This window comes from Gouania willdenowi, chromosome 19 (assembly GCF_900634775.1).
Source record: "Gouania willdenowi chromosome 19, fGouWil2.1, whole genome shotgun sequence".
Taxonomy (NCBI): Eukaryota; Metazoa; Chordata; class Actinopteri; order Blenniiformes; family Gobiesocidae; genus Gouania; species Gouania willdenowi.
The window spans coordinates 4,870,122-4,888,487 of record NC_041062.1 but is presented as its reverse complement, the minus strand read 5'-3'; the positions used below and the strand labels follow the sequence as shown (position 1 = coordinate 4,888,487).

The 18,366-nt window shown below is 39.8% G+C and overlaps 1 protein-coding gene across 3 annotated transcripts in view; it reads left to right on the top strand.

The window, feature by feature from the left end:
• LOC114481728 (glutamate receptor ionotropic, NMDA 2C-like) overlaps positions 1–18,141 on the top strand; it is a 50,442-nt gene extending 32,301 nt beyond the window's left edge. For 2 of the 3 annotated variants that reach the window (XM_028476743.1, XM_028476741.1), the window contains exons 8-16: positions 233–444; positions 5,484–5,652; positions 6,294–6,447; positions 6,807–6,932; positions 8,816–9,045; positions 12,039–12,199; positions 13,239–13,426; positions 14,961–15,193; positions 16,158–18,141. In XM_028476743.1, the coding sequence (XP_028332544.1) occupies positions 233–444; positions 5,484–5,652; positions 6,294–6,447; positions 6,807–6,932; positions 8,816–9,045; positions 12,039–12,199; positions 13,239–13,426; positions 14,961–15,193; positions 16,158–17,666 (2,982 nt within the window). In that variant the 3' untranslated portion in view covers positions 17,667–18,141. The remainder of the gene's footprint in view (positions 1–232; positions 445–5,483; positions 5,653–6,293; positions 6,448–6,806; positions 6,933–8,815; positions 9,046–12,038; positions 12,200–13,238; positions 13,427–14,960; positions 15,194–16,157) is intronic. The other variant, XM_028476742.1, reaches the window with a different exon arrangement.
• The last annotated feature ends 225 nt before the right edge of the window (positions 18,142–18,366 follow it).

The window sequence follows — 18,366 nt, the reverse complement described above, 5'->3', positions numbered from 1 at the left end:
TGGGCACATTAATGTTGAAATAGTTTGTTTTCCCGCCTAAAACCTGTGGCCCACTTGTGATCGAGCTAATCCGTATTTGGCCCCTGAACTAAAATGAGTTTGACACCCTATAATTATAGTTTTATGAACCTTTAATTCTCTTATTTTCAGGTCGGCATGTGGTAATTTGGGATTTGAATGGATGAACATAAAGGTCATTACACTGTTGGATGTGTCTGTCTGTGTGTCCCAGGTGGGGACGTACGCCCGAGGCATCCTGCAGGTTCGCTACCCCATATGGCCACGGTACGGCAACTTTTTGGAGCAACTGTCTGACGACCGTCACCTGACTGTGGCAACGCTGGAGGAGCATCCGTTTGTCATGGTGGAGAACGTGGACCCGGGCACGGGCACCTGCGTTCGTAACACGGTGCCTTGCAGGCGCCAGTCCAACTACACGGAGAGGTCGGCTACATTAGATTAGAATCTTTAGGTCGTTTTAAAAGGAGTAAGCCAGAAAGTCATATGACAGTGAATCAGTAATCTCTAGTAAAGTGAATGTTCAGGTTAACCTCAGGTCTGACAGAACAGACAGTTTTAGCAATAAGAACGTGGCCTTGCGTTTCATAGTTAAAGTGAAACTAGACCCTGAAGTTTTGACCGACATTTGTCAAAGCTGGAAATTCTAAAAATGCCTTGGTTATGGGCGGGACTCCTGGAGCAGTTAGGACACGCCCAGTCTACACTATAAAATCTCCAACGAACAATCCATGCTATGCTAACTAGCTAATCAATACTCACTATAGCTCTCTATTCACAATTCTCTCAATCCAATCACCACAGGTGCTAGTTTTTAAAGAAGGGGCGGAGCCAACACAAAATCCCACAAACCTCCATTCTCAGCCAATAGAAACATTTGATTGTAATAGACAGGTTTCAACCCATAGAGGGCAGCCAGTCTTATGTTTTCATGACAAAATTTGCCAAATTAAAAATACTTTGACTAAAATGTCAAGAGTTAGAAACTTCATAAACTACTTCATACCCAAATACATTTGTTTTCAGCAGTTTTGGCAGTTCAGTTCCACTTAAAGCACTTTACATAATCAGTCTCACATAACATTGACAGAGTAGTTATTTAATGGGAGAGATAAATAAAATGGTGGGAGAGGAGAATTGATTAAAACACACATTTCAGTCAAAAATAAACAAGTCAATCTTCATTATTTACAAAATTTTTTTTGTACAGTAGGGCTATCAAAGCTAAAAGAGGTCTACTTTCTTATTAATATTAATATATGGGATGAAATCCTTGACGTATGTAGCAATATATTGCAAGCCGGTGTAAATTTTCATGCTTAAATACCGCTTTCAGGGGTTAACGTTACTGATATCTGAAATGTCGTTCCGCATTGGCAAAACTATGTCACTTTTCCTTTTCTTGTGAATGGGGAACATTTTGCCTTGTCCAAATATAATCTTAGATAACTAAAACAAACAATATATATATATATATATATATATATATATTAAGTTGAGGGGAAGGGAAAGTATCTTGAACTGGAGTTTTGACGAGGCAACATAATGTTTGAGATTTTTCTAATGTACCCAAAGACACGAGGTTTAACCTTTGCATGTGAAATGTTTTAATCATAATGTATGAACGTTGTCGGACCACACTTTTAATCTTGCGATCAATGGAAAACGAGCAACTCCTCCAATGAAAGTGCACGCTCATTTTTCCTTAAGTGACAACCCTGTGCATGGAGTTTGCTGAGCTCACTGTGATGTGATGCCACATTACTTCCACCAAAAGATGTGTAGCTGCTGTTGTTGGGTGCGATGGCACATTGATTACCACTAAAGAAGATTTATCTGCGTAGCATGAAGACATCTGTCATAGAGTGGGACAATTTTATCTTGTCTCTGCTTCTTCTTTCCTATTTTTCACCGGCTGGCTGGCTTGTCCCATTTGGACGATGACCAGCAAACATGGAGCAGGAGTAAGAGAGAGGGAGTCGGTTAATCTGGCTGTGCGTTCTGGGCAGATGTTTAGCATGATTAAAATATTTTGTCTTGCTCCTTAAAAGCTTTTTTTTTTTTTTTTTTTTAAATACAAACAGATGATGCTGTCTTTGGCCCTTCTCTAAGCAAGGATTTGACAATATAAAAGTCAGTGTTTAAAACCACAGTCTGAGTATTTGATCATGTAATACAAATTTTATCGTGTAATCGGGGGAAATTTAGGGTTCAAACACTTGGACACATGAACAGGTATAGCCTTGGAATCAAACCCCCAACCTTTCCATCAGTAAACGAGCCCAAAAACTACATCTTGATGTGTTTTAATTTTAAATGAAGTAAACAATAGGCAACAACTTAATCCATTAATAACAGGTTTGTGTGTTTTTGGAGTTATTTTGTGTTGTCTTTTTGTATATTGCGCCATCATTTTGTGTGTGTTTTCGTTGTTGTTTTGTTTAATTTTGCAATCGTTTTGTATACATTTGTTGCCATTTTGTATGTATTCCTTTCATTTTGTCTGTTTTTGCATATTTAAAAAAATAATTTTGTATGACTATTTGTCATCATTTTGTGTGATTTTGGAGTCATATTTGTGTATTTTTGTTTTCATTTTGTATATTTTAGGCGCTGTCTTTTGGATTCATTTTGTGTCACTTTGTTTTTGGTCGAACATAACGGACTCATTTTGTAATGGAGGATCTTTGCTAGTGAGCTAGTGTTGTACTATCTTGATGGTACACATGCTTGTTTGTTCCATCCATTTTTTAGCATTCAAACTGATACTTTTCCCAGAAAGGTCTGTAACAAAACATACAAATTATACAGTGGTATGCAAAAGTTTGGGCACCCTTGTAAATGTTCATGATTTTCCTTAATAAATAATTGGTTGTTTGGATAACAAATTCCAGTTAAATTTATCATATAGGAGACAAACACAGTGATATTTGAGAAGTGAAATAAAGTTTATTCGATTTACAGAAAGTGTGCTAGAATTATTTAAACAGAATTAGGCATGTGCATAAGTTTAGGCACCACAAAAGAAAAAAAATACTTAATATTTTGTAGATCCTCCTTTTTCTGAAATAACAGCCTCCAAACGCTTCCTATAGCTTCCAATTAGGGTCTGGATTCTGGTGGGAGGTATTTTGGACCATTCTTCTCTGCAGATCATCTCTAGTTCAGTCAGGTTTGATGGTTTCCGAGCATGGACCGCCCGTTTTAAAGCACACCATACATTTTCAATAATATTCAGGTCTGGGGACTGAGACGGCCATTCCAGGATGTTGTACTTGTTCCTCTGCATGAATGCCTTAGTAGATTTTGAGCAGTGTTTAGGATCATTGTCTTGTTGAAAGATCCAGCCCCGGCGCAACTTCAACTTTGTCACTGATTCCTGGACATTGTTCTCCAGAATCTGCTGATATTGAGAGGAATCCATGCGCCCCTCAACTTTAACAAGATTCCCAGTGCCTGCACTGGACACACAGCCCCACAGCATGATGGAACCACCACCAAACTTTACTGTAGGTAGCAAGTGCTTTTCTTGGAATGCTGTGTTCTTTTTCCGCCATGCATAACGCCCCTGGTTATGCCCAAATAACTCTATTTTAGTTTCATCAGTCCACAGCACCTTGTTCCAAAATGAAGCTGGCTTGTCCAAATGTGCTTTAGCATACCTCAAGCGACCCTGTTTGTGGCGTGTGCAGAGAAAAGGCTTTTTCCGCATTACTCTTCCATACAGCATCTCCTTGTGTAAAGTGCGCTGAATAGTGGAACGATGCACAGTGACACCATCTGCAGCAAGCTGATGTTGTAGGTCTTTGGAGCTGGTCTGCGGGTTGACTGTGACTGTTCTCACCATCCTGCGCCGCTGCCTTTCGGAGATCTTTCTTGGTCTTCCACTTCGGGCCTTAACTAGAACTGTGCCTGTGGTCTTCCAATTCCTCACAATGTTCCTCACAGTTGAAACTGAAAGCTTAAATCGCTGGGATAGTTTTTTGTATCCCTCCCCTAAACCATGATGTTGAATTATCTTTGTTTTCAGGTCATTTGAGAGGTGTTTTGAGGCTCCCATGTTGCCACTAATCAGAGAAGATGCAAAGAGGAAACACCTAGAATTTTCCAACTTAAATACCCTGACTCATGATTGGATTCACCTGTGTATGGAGATCAAGGATCACTGAGGTTACTAAAACAATTTTGAGTTCCAATAATTAGTGCTAAGAGTATTAAAATCAATAAGATGCAAGGGTGCCTAAACTTATGCACATGCCTAATTCTGTTTAAATAATTCTAGCACACTTTCTGTAAATCGAATAAACTTTATTTCACTTCTCAAATATCACTGTGTTTGTTTCCTATATGATAAATTTAACTGGAATTTGTTATCCAAACAACCAATTATTTATTAAGGAATATCATGAATATTTACAAGGGTGCCCAAACTTTTTCATACCACTGTATCTACATCTCACTCTGATTTCTTGCTCTGCCTCATGTTTGTCAATGCCGATATCGAGCTTAACGTATCTCTGAAAAAATCCACATTAAACCTCAGGCATCGTTTATTATTATCTTTCGCTTTGGCAGAATAAAGGGGAAAACTAATGTGTCATCACACTGTTTGTATTTTTGCTTTTTTTTCTGAGTTGTTGAGGTGCAACTCCCTGTGAGAAATCCAAGTGGCTCAAACGCTGTTTACCTTATTTGACATTGATTCTCATCCAGTCATCTGGGCGTGTGTGTGACACCGTCTCCGACTGTAGTCGTGTGTTTGCCAGGTTTAATCTTTTCCCCCCGTGTGAGTGACGCCCTTTAAACTGTCATTGATTTAGGTGGATAAACCAACCTCTGCATGTTCTTCAATGTGCTCATGATCTATAAAAACAGCAGCGTCTGTGTGTGAAACTAATAATAGTAACATACTGATATATCCTACTCACGTAAAAGGACTGTTACTTGATTGAGTCATACATAAAATACTCCAGTACAAGTAAAAAGTAGCTCATTGAATAGTACTTAAAGTAAAAGTTACTCATTACTTTAATCCCTTCTTGCCACGGTTTACTTGCATACAGTAAACATCTCATGTATAAACTTTAAAGGAAGAGACCAAATCTTGCACAATTGAAACATAATTTATTTTCCACAAAGCCATCTGTATAAAATAAAAGGTTTGTGAAAATGTACATTTAAAAAAATAAATAAATAAATAACGCCAATGAATTCAATTAAAAAGAAAAAACTGAATTATCAGGTTTTAAGTATAGCTAAATTTATAAACTCTAAAACTGAGAAAATATCCTCCATTTGATGGTGTTTTGATTGTTGTCTGGACATTTTTTGTAGTTTCACAATTTCCAAAGAAAAAATAATCATTTACTCAGTAATGGTTGGGTGTCGTAATCCGTTACTTTCACCTCTGCATTTGTGCTTGTTGGTACATGCTTTGTGTGACTTTACTTTTTCATTTACGGCAGCATCATTGGCCACTCCGAGTCCTACACCAAATTGTGCTGTAAAGGATTCTGCATCGATATCCTGAAGAAACTCTCACGCACTATTAAGTTCTCCTACGACCTGTACCTCGTCACGAATGGGAAGCATGGGAAGCTGGTCCGTGGGACTTGGAACGGCATGATTGGAGAGGTGAGACTGACAGGCAGTTACTGGGACAAAGACTTGATGCAGGATTGTTCAATGGTGGCTTAACATACGTGCGGACCAGTGAAAACGATCAAAAACGAGTCGAGGACATCATTTCTACCTTTTTTTGCAAAGTGTAATGAAGGTACGACATACGTTGGCCAAGCATTATCTTTGGTCAGTGATGTGAGGTCATTCCGGTATTTTTTTGAGCTTGAAATGAAAATTGGAAGCATCTGAAAGGAAAACAACCTGAACAGGTTATCCTCAGGAGAGGCTCTGCTTATGTTTTTGTGCCTGGAGGCACTCTGCTTTGCATCTGTAGCCGGATAATTGTGTGTGCGTGTGTGGGGGATGGGTTTGTGTGCCACTTTTAAATGTACTTGGTAAAAAATCGTACTTTTCAGATACCTTTGCAAGTTCTCCAGAGATGAACTGTTCAGTCTTCCTATTCTCAAAAGATTAGACAAGTACGCTTCACACACGGCACAAGATCGTTCTTCTTTTTAAAGTCCGGTGTACAAACCATTTCTTTTTTTGAAGAAAGGGTTTGTTGTGGATTAACTTCAGGTTCTTCCTGTTTGTGCAGCTATAGATTGACAGTGCTGGGTTTTTTGTATTTCTCTGTTTCTATCTCTTCGCAGGTTGTGTACAAACGAGCAGACATGGCTATTGGCTCTCTCACCATTAACGAAGAGCGTTCAGAGATCATCGACTTCTCAGTGCCGTTTGTGGAAACGGGAATAAGTGTCATGGTCGCACGCAGCAACGGGACGGTTTCTCCGTCAGCCTTTCTCGGTAGAAATCATTCCCCCATCTTTTTAAATTTGATTCTGCCAGTTCACGCCGATTCAAGTATTGAGTGAGTGTGTGAACATTTGCAGTGATGCAGCCAATCTTTTCAGGATGGCCTACTTAAGAGTTCTGTCTCTGCAGAGGCTTCAGGAATCATCCCATTAGGCTTTTATCCCGCCAATAACTGTAGCCCATAGCTAAATCTCCTCATACACCAAGCAAGCACACACTAAATCCCATCTCCAAACCCCAAGCAACAACATCTAACGCACAGTCCTAAACAGTGTGTTCTGCTTGTGTGATTTAAAAAAAAGTTCTCTTTCTTCATCACATCTAATGAATCTCCACCACTTCTTCCACAGAGCCATACAGCCCAGCTGTCTGGGTCATGATGTTTGTCATGTGCCTCACCGTGGTAGCTGTGACCGTCTTTGTCTTTGAATACTTCAGCCCAGTTGGATACAACCGTAGCTTGGTCAGCGCTAAAAGTGAGTTTGGCCCTTGTTTATTTTTCTCTTTACCAGAGTTGGCACATCACTTTACTTTAACATACAAGTTTCTGTACTGTGAAAGGAAAAGCAGACAAAACCTTTCAATGCCCTTGACCTTTTTAGCTAAAAAATTATTGGGAATTGTACATTTTTATTCAACTGCTTAAGGCTGCACCAGAGGAGACTTTTTCGCCATCTGTCATTTTGACTGACAGGGTCATAAAAACTCTGCTGTAATCTATTTTTACCCATCACTTTAATTATTAGAAAGTCAATAAATAAAAACCAGTGACTGTGGTCCCGTTTAGACGATTGTACCTAAAGTATGAACAGTTGACCTCACAGACAGTCTCACCAATTACAAAAACAAACTGTCAATGATTGAAAATATTTGGTTGATGCGACCTCTGGCCTGCATTCACATTTGTGACTGCAGTGATCTTCAAGAAAAAGCGATAGGGTCGATAATTGCAGTGTTCCAGCAGCATGGTGGTTTAGAGTAGATAGTGCCTTGCATTTTTCCAGTACTTGTTTTTCTTCAGGGGGTGTAATGTGGCTCAGATGTGTACGAGATGTGATGTAGGTGTCATTTTTTGAGGCATTTTGGATGGTAGTGTTAGTTGAACATCGGCACAAGTGACAAAACACTTCTGACTCCATTGCAATACTTGCAGTACGAGGTGTCAATACTGATAATGACAGAAAAATAGGAAATTACCTTCTGTTATGTTTGTGGAACTTTGGAGTTTTGGTGGGTGTTAATTGTCAGCATACGTTGCAGTCATTCCTTGCATCAGTTTTGTGTTTTCCGAAGTTTGTTATAAGGAGTTCCCTAGTTTGATGCAATAACTAACTGTGATAAGATCAGGTATGATGTCCAGCAGCGGAATTATTCCCCACCTAATAAAGAAAAGCTTTGTTTATCTTCGTGTTGAAGTTATCTTCACCCCAAACATTTAGCATTCATGCTTGCCTACATATAGCTAGACTCTGCTACACAGCCACCCTTCAACAGCCGTATTTGGCCAGGAGTGTAAATCAATTCCAGAATGCAACACTGACAGAGTGCGCGTCGTCTTCAGGTTTAAAAGGTCATTTTCTTGTTTTAATTAGCAGTCGTCATCCAGCTAATCGAAGTGTGATTGATGGTGGTAGCACCCTCTGTTTGCTGCACATGAGCAATGATGGCAGAAAGCGCTGAAGACTGCTAAGATTTTCCTTAATAAGGGCTCTCGTTTAACGAAAATGAAGTAGGATATTGACAAGTCAACACATTCAAGGCGCAGGGCGAAGTGAAGGGTACATAGTTTCGTACGATGAAATCACATCATTGCTTAAGGAGATGCAGGATTTGAACTTTTCGTACTCCGACAAAGCTAAAATACTTAACGAGAATCTTTCATTGATCCATTTTTGCTTTTGTCTCAGCTTGTATTTGACCGTCTAACTCAGGGGTCACCAACACGGGCACCAGGTAGCTCTCCTTGACCATGTGAGGTGCTCTCATGAACTCTATTCACCAATGAGGTCCATCTAAAATTTGATTTATTTCCCAGGATTCAAACTCACAAAGATAATTACAGACGACAGATGTAGTTAGTATTTTGTAAAGTTAAATACTGCTGCATGCGATAATGTTTTAGTAATAATTAATCATCTTTAAATGTTTATTTTCACAGCAACATTGTGAAAAATATTTTTAAGTGCTGCAGATTTGGTGTATGGGCAGTTTTATGTTCCACATACTGGTAAAATGATGTATATTTTAAAGTGAAACCGTGAAAATGTAGTGTTTAAAAAGCTCTTTTCAAACTGGTAGCCCTGCGGACTATACAATGTCTATGATGCAGCTCACAGTTTCAGATTCTAATTTTCCTCAGCTCCTGGAGGTCCAACGTTCACAATTGGCAAGTCTGTGTGGCTGCTGTGGGGCATCGTGTTCAATAACTCCGTCCCTATCGAGAACCCTAAAGGAACCACCAGTAAGATAATGGTCCTGGTGTGGGCCTTCTTTGCCGTCATCTTCCTGGCTTCCTACACGGCCAACCTGGCAGCGTTCATGATCCAGGAGCAATACATCGACACAGTATCAGGCCTCTCTGACAAAAAGGTAAGACACTACTTTCCCCTCTGTATGCATAAGACAAGTTTGTGAAAGTTCAAACTGAGTGTGAGGATGTTTTTGTGCAACTGGGAGATCTGGAACAAACCCCGCCCCTTTGTTCGAATCTTTGTGCTTAGAAACTGTGCAAAGAAAAGAAAGACAAAAGACTCTGGAAGCTTTTGAAACAAAGTCAAGTAAAAGGATGTGGGGCTAAGTGTGTCTGTCCTTTTCTTATCAGCGGGGAGCCCAGTGGTATGAATGACTAATCCATTACTGCCTCGTGTCGATACAGATGGTGTCTGACTCTCAACTTGTCCTGTCAGTGTTTTGGTCCCATCCATCAATATTCCTTCTACAGAGTCAACATCTCTTACTTGTGAAGACAAGATCACAAAATGTCAAATAGTTTGAAAAAAAGAGCTGTCAAGACAGAAGAAACAACATCCACTTAAATAAATGTGTGTGTGCCCACTTACACACAGTGGAAACCTGGAAACAGGGTCTCAGAGGAGCTTTACGAGGAGGCATTTCATTTGTCACACCAAGCGAATCCCAGGCAGGGATCAGCCGAGCCACCTGAGAGATTCACGGCGCTAATAACTGACTACACAAATTAGCCTAGAGCGCACACAACGCAGCTGCCCAGAGGCGCCACACGAGGAGGGATTTGTCTTGTTTGGGTTTCATTGGCTCACGAAGCTCAGGTTTAAAGGATTAAGCTCACATTTTTTTATGCTGTCAGAAAAATACATTGAAATAACTGAGTTAAAAAGCATTGATTGATTTTCAAAATAAAACATGATGGAAAAAAATTCACATCTTTTAGGTTAATTTATAATTTATGTCTTAAATTGTCCCTTTAAATAATATTTTATAATATAATTTATTATTATTATTATTATTATTATTATTATTATTATTATTATTATTATTATTATTATTATTATTATTATTATTATTCTACAGATGGAAAACGTTTTACATACTGTTTGTTCATTATTATGCATTCCAAATAAAGGAAATGAAATTGAAAATGTACAGTATGTTTGTATTGTTTTCCTCCAGCTGTTCTTTCAGACTCTCGTGTCTTAAATAGTGGTTTTAATAATAATAATAATAATAATAATAATAATAATAATAATAGAAATACTTTACAATAAAAACAGAATAATAAAAACAGTGTTATCCATTATAAAACAAAATAATACAAAAAGAAAAAAGAACAATGTAGGAGAAATTATGGAATGAGATGAAACGATGAAGTTTTTAGCAGAATGTGAATGTAGACCAGTTTGTGGGACTCGACTTGACTTTAAAAGCCAAGGTTAATTGATATGCATTTATTACTCCTAATGATGCCGCTTTGGAAGGAAGCGAGAAAGGGCAGTTGAAGGACATGGTAGTTGTGAGATAAAGCCTATAGATTTAACAATATTGTTATTAGGTTAATGCAAACAAAAATTCAAAATACTTTATCTCATTCTATAGCTACACTATAAAAGCAGAGAATCAAAGTATATAAGTTGTCTGTGTACCCTGCTACTCTGATCCATCAGATATAGATATAGGTCTCTTACTTAATTGTCACAATTCATCTCAATCCTTTACAGTCGCAGCTGAGCAGGGATTACATTAACCCACACCCACTCACACGCTCTTATTTTGATGGGCCCATTGATTTGTGCACGGCTCCAAAGGTCAAAGCTGTGACGGAGATGAATCAACCTTTTTTTTTCTAGTCACAGCCAAATTGAACTTCTAAAGACGTATTTCTGCTTTGTCATGCCTTCAACTCAACTGTTTTCAGATCAACAGAGATCGATGTATCATCTGTATAGAAAGAACTTAAACATGTTTCTTAAACTGTGCTCATGTGTTTATTAGAAACAATGCTGATTTTTGTCACTGGATAATAAACAGGGCTGGTTTGTTTGTTGCTTTCATTAAAATTCAGACTTTGATTTGTTCAAAATGTCTAAGTTTCTTAGACTTGGGTCTTGATCTTCAAACATAGTTTTAGTAGATCTAGATTTTGCAGGATTGACCTTGGGACATTTTCATAATGTGTCACTAGCTGTGTTTCCATTACTGATTGTTGCAAAATAAAAGTGATATTTCTAAATGTCAACGAAGTTTATAACGCTTCCCATTAAAGGTTGTTTTGGGCCTCGTAACTGCCGTGAAATCTCATCCTGCAGGGAAGATTGACGCTCAAAACCTCCTTATAACAGTGTAATTCCTTTGTTGTTTCACGTCTAATGTGGCAGTTCATCCATCCATCCATCTTCATACCCGCTTATTCCCATTTAACAGGGTCGCGGGGGTCTGCCGGTGCCAATCTCCGGCTCTCATAGGGCGCTGGGTGGGGGTACACCCTGGACAGGGCGCCAGTCCATCACAGGGCGAATGTGGCAGTTATATTTCTTAAGTATAATGCTTCAAAATGTCCCGGTTTCCTGTTCTGTCCACGTGTACTGCGCTATGTTTTCTCAGAGAGAAGTGGTCATGTGACCAGCTACTGTATGTCACGTTCTGTGACGTGTATTTGCAGAAAAAGAGTTTCCACAGCGCTTTTGCAAAACGTCTGAAATTCCTCCTCATCAAAGCGTAAAAACATTTTAGCGGTATTTGAGTGCATTTTTGAAATTCCGGCATTTCCATTACCAGTTTTTATTGCGCTATTTAGATTTTGCGCATTTCCAAGGGTCATGAAAACCATAGGACAATGTTAACCAGCCCTGGTCCTAGTACCCCAGTTTTCCTTTATCTCTTCAAGTGTTTGCGATTGTTTCGCCTACTTCTTCAGATTATTTCCATTTTAATGCTCTAATTGTACTTTTTCATCCCTGCATCCAGTTTTTTTCTCCTTTAATAAGTTGTCTCACCCTTCCCCCACTTTCTCTCCTTTCTTCCCCTCTCCATCCTCTCCTCTAAACTCCTCCACCTACCTCTGCTATTTTCCCGCCTTATCGCTTCTCTCACCCTCCGTCTCCCTGCAGTTCCAGAAGCCGCAGGAGCATTACCCTCCTTTTCGCTTTGGGACGGTTCCAAATGGAAGCACTGAGAGGAACATTCGCAGCAACTACCCCGACATGCACACGCACATGATGAAGTACAACCAGAAAGGAGTAGAGGAAGCATTGGAAAGCCTCAAAACTGGGTATATATATTTGTAACATTAGGCAAACAACATTCCAACGTACTCGAAAGCATCCCATATTGTCGAAGACAGATAATGTCATTGTCACGGAAATTATTTGGATGACTCAGCAGAGACGGTGGGTCTATTTTAAAAAATAGGCCATGCTGACGGGTTTATTTTTAGAAGTAAAAGTCATTCGTAGTGTAGATAAATTTGTTTGGAGAAGTGCTGTCAAACATTGCATCTTCACAGAGAAACAGATTACAACCTAAGGTGCTGGAAATCGGAGTCAACCTCATACTTTTTTTGAAAAGTTTTTGCTGGATTTTCATTTCTTGAAAGTTTCTTTTGCATTTGAGTCTATAACTTTAAATCTCTTCTTATTGCATGAGATCCCTTTGAAAGCTGTTACAGTGTTTTTTTCGTCACTAAAATGACCTCATTGGTGAAACATAGGACGTAGAACATAGCATCTGTCAGGAAAGGTGTAAGAGGTGGGAATATTGTAACTCAAAGTCAAATTAATCTAAACTCAAAATCCCAAGAAATTTCCAACAAAGTGCAAAAACTCCAGAAAAGTAGAAACTCAAAAATCTCAAAAGCGAAAATCTAGAGACTTTCAAATAGAAAATGGAAAAAAAACAACGTAAAAACACTAAGAAACAAACTTTCGGACATTTGGGACTTGAAGATTGACAACATGGGGTGCAAAACTCAACGAAGGTTGAACCCATGCTAGAAACAAACACAGAAGAGTAACCATAACAATAAATCAGCAACTAAACCGAAAAAGAGTGGCACTGAGACTTGAACCCACAACTTTTATCATCGTGAACTGAAATTTACTCGAACAGATAAATTCACACAGATCCGACAAAATCTCAAGTCTTGACAGTATCAAGTCGACATCATTTTGAAGGGCTGGAGTAAAAGTGCAGAAATGAGTTAGACATATCTAAGACCCAAATACAAGTCTATAAAGAACATTTCCACACTCGGCAAATGAAATGTTAAAGATTGAATGTAAAAGGACTAAGAAAAGTCTGTGTGTTTATAGGAAACTGGACGCCTTCATCTATGACGCTGCTGTGTTGAACTACATGGCCGGAAAGGACGAAGGCTGCAAACTGGTAACCATTGGCAGTGGGAAGGTGTTTGCCACCACTGGCTACGGTATCGCTCTAGAGAAGGACTCCCGATGGAAACGACCCATTGACTTGGCGCTGCTTCAGTTCCTTGGAGATGGTAAGCACAGAAAGTGCAGCTGAAACTGTCTGATTTCCTCCACTTGGTCAGTTTGTGCATCACATTGTACTGTATGTAAACCACAGAGCTGGCATTGGTCCAGTGCAGCATGTGCAGCATCAGCAGGGAAGTGAGCGTCCTGCAAAGAGTTAATATCCTGCACATCAGCAGGAAATGTTAAGGACGTGATTTTCTCCTTTACTCACGCTTTCTGCATTCACACACTCACCATGATGAGGAGATGATACTGTATGCTTGCTCTTCACAGCTTAAGTGTACCCTGTGCTTACGGTCACAACAGCTCTGATGATATGATAGACAATGTGTTCATAAGCAATTTAAAGCAACTGAGCAGAGGTCGACGAGAGGGGCAACCACCAACCTGTTCATAAACCCTTGCTTTAAACTTAAGTGGAAACGATTGCTGTAACTTGTGGCAATAATAGCAACTCTAAAGAAGATCAGTTTTTATGTTAAGTCTGCATTCAGCCATGCAGAAAAATATCATATGACAGCATGAAACCAAACAAGACCTTCACACACAGTCGAGTGCACTTCGTACAATGTTTTGGTAATCAGATTTAATCTATGCTGATTGTGCCGGTTACGCACACAGGGTCTATACATCAGAGTTTATTTTTACTTTTATTTTTTTTTTAAAGCTTTATGGAAGGGGTGTCAAACTTATTGTAGTTCAGGGGCCAAATACCAAGTAGTTTTATCTCAAGTGGGTCACAGATTTTATGCAAGAATACAAGTAATTTCAACATTTTTGTGCCATAGTTTGCACTTCTACGTATACATAAAAATACTAAATATGAAACAAACACTATCCAAGCATTAAGTGATTGATATCAGTCCCAACAGGACCAATTTATATTTAATTAAGGGAAATCTTATCTCATAATTTGAGGAAAATGTAAGGATTTTGAAGGAATTTTTAATTTTTCAACTGTTTAACATTAAAAATGACTGCAATCATGCACTATAAGTACTGTGAAAACTTTGAGCCCCTGCAAATTTTGTTGAGTTTCATTTACACAGTGGTTATTGTTTTCTCTGTCATTTTAACTTTCTCCTGCGGGCCAAATTGGATGCTCCAAAGGACCAGATTTGGCCCCTGGGTCATGAGTTTGACAAATGTACTTTAGGGACTCCTATGTAGCAATTTTGACTGCTCACATATTTTTTGTGGTGTAGATTAGTTTATTACCAAACGATCCATAAAAATCTGTACCATTTAACAAACACAGACATAATAGTAATAATAATAATCATTTTAATAATAATTCATTTTGTAGTTCGCCCTGACCTCTCACTCGTAACTTACCATGCTGTGCGTCTTTAGTCCCTCCCTTCTTCTCTCCACACCTTCATGGAAACACAGATAATGACCTATCACATTCCACTTTAACCGAAGAAATAAAACAAATTGCCTCGCATTAAAAAGTTTTCTCTTTTGGATTGGGAACGCACATCAAAGCCAGATGATGTCAAATGCAGTATTTTTACTTTGTAATGTTTCATTTTTCAGGTGACACTCAGCGTTTGGAGACAGTTTGGTTGTCGGGCATCTGCCAGAACGAGAAGAACGAAGTGATGAGCAGCAAGTTGGACATTGACAACATGGCGGGCGTTTTCTACATGCTTCTGGTGGCGATGGGGCTCAGTCTGCTGGTCTTTGCATGGGAACACTTGCTCTACTGGAAAATGCGTCACTCGCTCCACAAGTCGCAGAAGGTGGATTTCCTGTTAGCCATTAGCAGGGTAAGATTAGCACATCTGTCTGTTCTGTGTTCTGTTGTTTTCCCTTAAGGACCGCACTCGTGATACGTCTTCAGCTGATTACTTGGTCAACACGAGTGAAAGAAAATTGTCTTACAGATTTTTTTTTTTATGTTGACTGTTGATTTAAATGATTGGCCTGTGGTAATTGGATTTTTGGTGTAAGAGGCTGGGTGAGAGATTGAAAGAGTGCCTAAGTGATTATTCTAATTCTAAGATGTCGCGTGGTCTTATTTTCCATTTGTTATGCTGCTGTACAAACAGTGGCTTTTATGTAATGACAAATTAATGCAAAGTGATGTGTATTTGCATGTAAATACAGGGTATTATTTGATACTAACTTAAATTGCACAGCAATCTTGTTAAGGAGGATAAAGTGAACATAGCGGAATGAATCACAATAAGAAGCCATTTATTGTGTTGAGATGTTCGTTTGCAATCACGCAATCACTTTGGTCAGAAAAGGCAGCCCTTTGATGTAATTTTGTAAAATAAAAGCACAAAATGCCTCCAAAAACATTCATACATAAACAGACAAGATGACTCCACAGAACACACAAAATGACAATAGAAGTACAAAAATGGATCCAATAACACAAAAAGCTACAATAAAAATAAACAAAATTACTCCAATAGCACACAAAATGACATCAATAACACACAAAACTACAATAAGATTACACAAAATGGCTCCAAAAAACATGCATTATACAAAAATACACAAAATGACAATAGCAACTCAAAAATACACAAACTGTTAGTTGCTTTATGTAATATTGTTCAGATTGGTCATTATTCTAAATGCAGACATTAAACGTGATAATGTGTCCCTCAGACAATCACATTTTGCTGTGTAATAAAAGTTGCTCATCTCTGACTCTGGTCATTCTAGGTTGGTTACAATTTCCGTTAACTTGCTGTTTTAACTTTGTTTTTTATCTATCAGGGCATTTACAGCTGTTTCAATGGAGTGGAAGATCCAGGGCACTCATCTGGTTTGGTTAAACCTGACCTGACCTCCAACTACGCTCAGGCTAACATGCTTAAGATGCTTCGCACTGCCAAGGACCTCGTCTCTACTGCCAATGTTGAAAGCTCCCTGGACAAGGCAACAAAGACCATTGAGAAAATGAGTCGCCACGGGGGCAGCGTGCCGGTCCGGTTGCCACAGGTGTCCACCGAGGCCTTACCGGGAGGGTTTGCATACGTTACAGAGAATCACTGCCCTCTTCCTCAGAGATCGATAACCCCTCCGCTCGTGGCTGTGACTTCTTTGAAACATCATAGAGGTTTAACTCGTCCCACTCCCCTTCGTTACACACTCCCGACTCATTCAACTTCATGTCTCTACGACCGTCCACTTCCTGTGTCCAGCCTCAGCAGTCCCCACCTGGCTGTTGGCGAGACCCTTCCACATCAACACCCACACCACTACCAGACCACTGGGAGGCTCTATGTGGACGCCCATCCTCACTCGCCCTTCATCCCTTACGCTGATCTTCAGCTACCTGACATCTATGCCTCTCATCCTGTCTCCTCGCCACAAAACCAGCATGGTCAAGGAAGCTTCTCCAGGCGGAAAAGGAGGTCCAAGAGTTTCCAGTGTGACAATGGAGATATAAATAAGGAAATGGGTGACAATAGTCCTGCTTGTCTAAGGGAGCTCAAAACTAACCATGTCTTAGCCCCGAGCGTTGACAATATTTACACAAAAAAGGTAGCATGTCCTCGGGTGGAGAACTATGGTTCATGGCCTCCAGAAGACCTTGTACTGAGAGGCAGACACAGACACCGGCGGCCATCATTTCTTAAAGCCACCTGGGGTAGTGAGCAGTTCCGCCAGATAGATGAATCTCAGACATCTCTGTCCAGCCAATCACCTTCGACCCTGCCGGATCTTTTCCCATGCATGCTAACTCAGACCGTCCCTGGAAAGGCTTACAATCCTGCCCACCTTCGAAACAATCTGTGCCTCCCACGGAACCAGGCATACCTCCACATAAGGGAGGACCAGAGGAAGCCCAGTGGGCGCAAGGGCCAGAAGCTGCGCTACTCGCACTCTACACACCTCCCCACATATGGAGAGGCAATGCGAAATGGGCAGGGCATGGTGCGGAGAGCCACCAGCTTACTTAGCAGACAGTATGCACCCTGCCTGAACTCATACCCTGGGCTACCGATCTACCATAGTCCTCTGGAACTGCAGCCCCACAGCCAGAACCCTAGCACTCATCCAGGTCCAGGGTGCCAGTTTTTGGCTTGTGGTGGTGGGAGATGTGGTGCTCAGCAGTCCCTGCTTTACCAAGACAGCGTGTATGAATCCTACGGGGCCTATCAAGGATCTCAGAATGGCTCTGAAGCTCAGGCAAGTCAGGGAGCAGGGAGTCAACCAATGGGAAGTCCCTGTGTAATCCAACCCTGGAGAAGAGTCTCCAGCTTGGAGTCTGAAGTTTGAAAACCGTAAGACCTCATTCAATGGAATCTTCCGAGATACTAAAGGACACGGACAAGACTTGAAAAACACTGTGGATAGAAAGTATATATAAAAATAATGTGAAGGGATGCCATTAGGACTTGAAGTAACTGTTGTTTTTTTGCTCTAGAAAAATAGAATTTGAGGTTTTCAAATTGTGCTGATGTTTAGGGATAATGAGTAGAGTGGGAAAACCATGCTCCTACAGATTCACTCTCGGGGAGCGTTGCAAAGTGGAGGGCATAACAAGCTTTCTCTCAAACCACACTCGTGTGTTTTATGTGCTTCAATGTGCACTGAGATTAAAGTCCATAGTGGGAGCATGGTTAAGCTATATTAGAGTTTTTATGCTGTGTGAATGTTACTTTGTATTCTATTGTGGACAGTTTGGATGTCGTCTAGTTTGGTGAACTGTTCCTAGCCAAACAGAAAGAAGAATAAGGGATTGCCTCTTTAATAAAACAGCTATTAAAAGCAAGTTGCCACTATGGCAAATGTGGATGTGAAGGGTTTAACTTCTAAACAAGATGATTTAATATTTAAAGCTGCTGGAGAAATATAGATATAGTGTAGACCTCATAGATTAATAAATCAACGACCATTTGCTCAAAGAGAATATGTAAATGACTGCTTGAACTATTGGTTTGATTTCAACACTCTTTTATTGACATTTTTGAAAAAG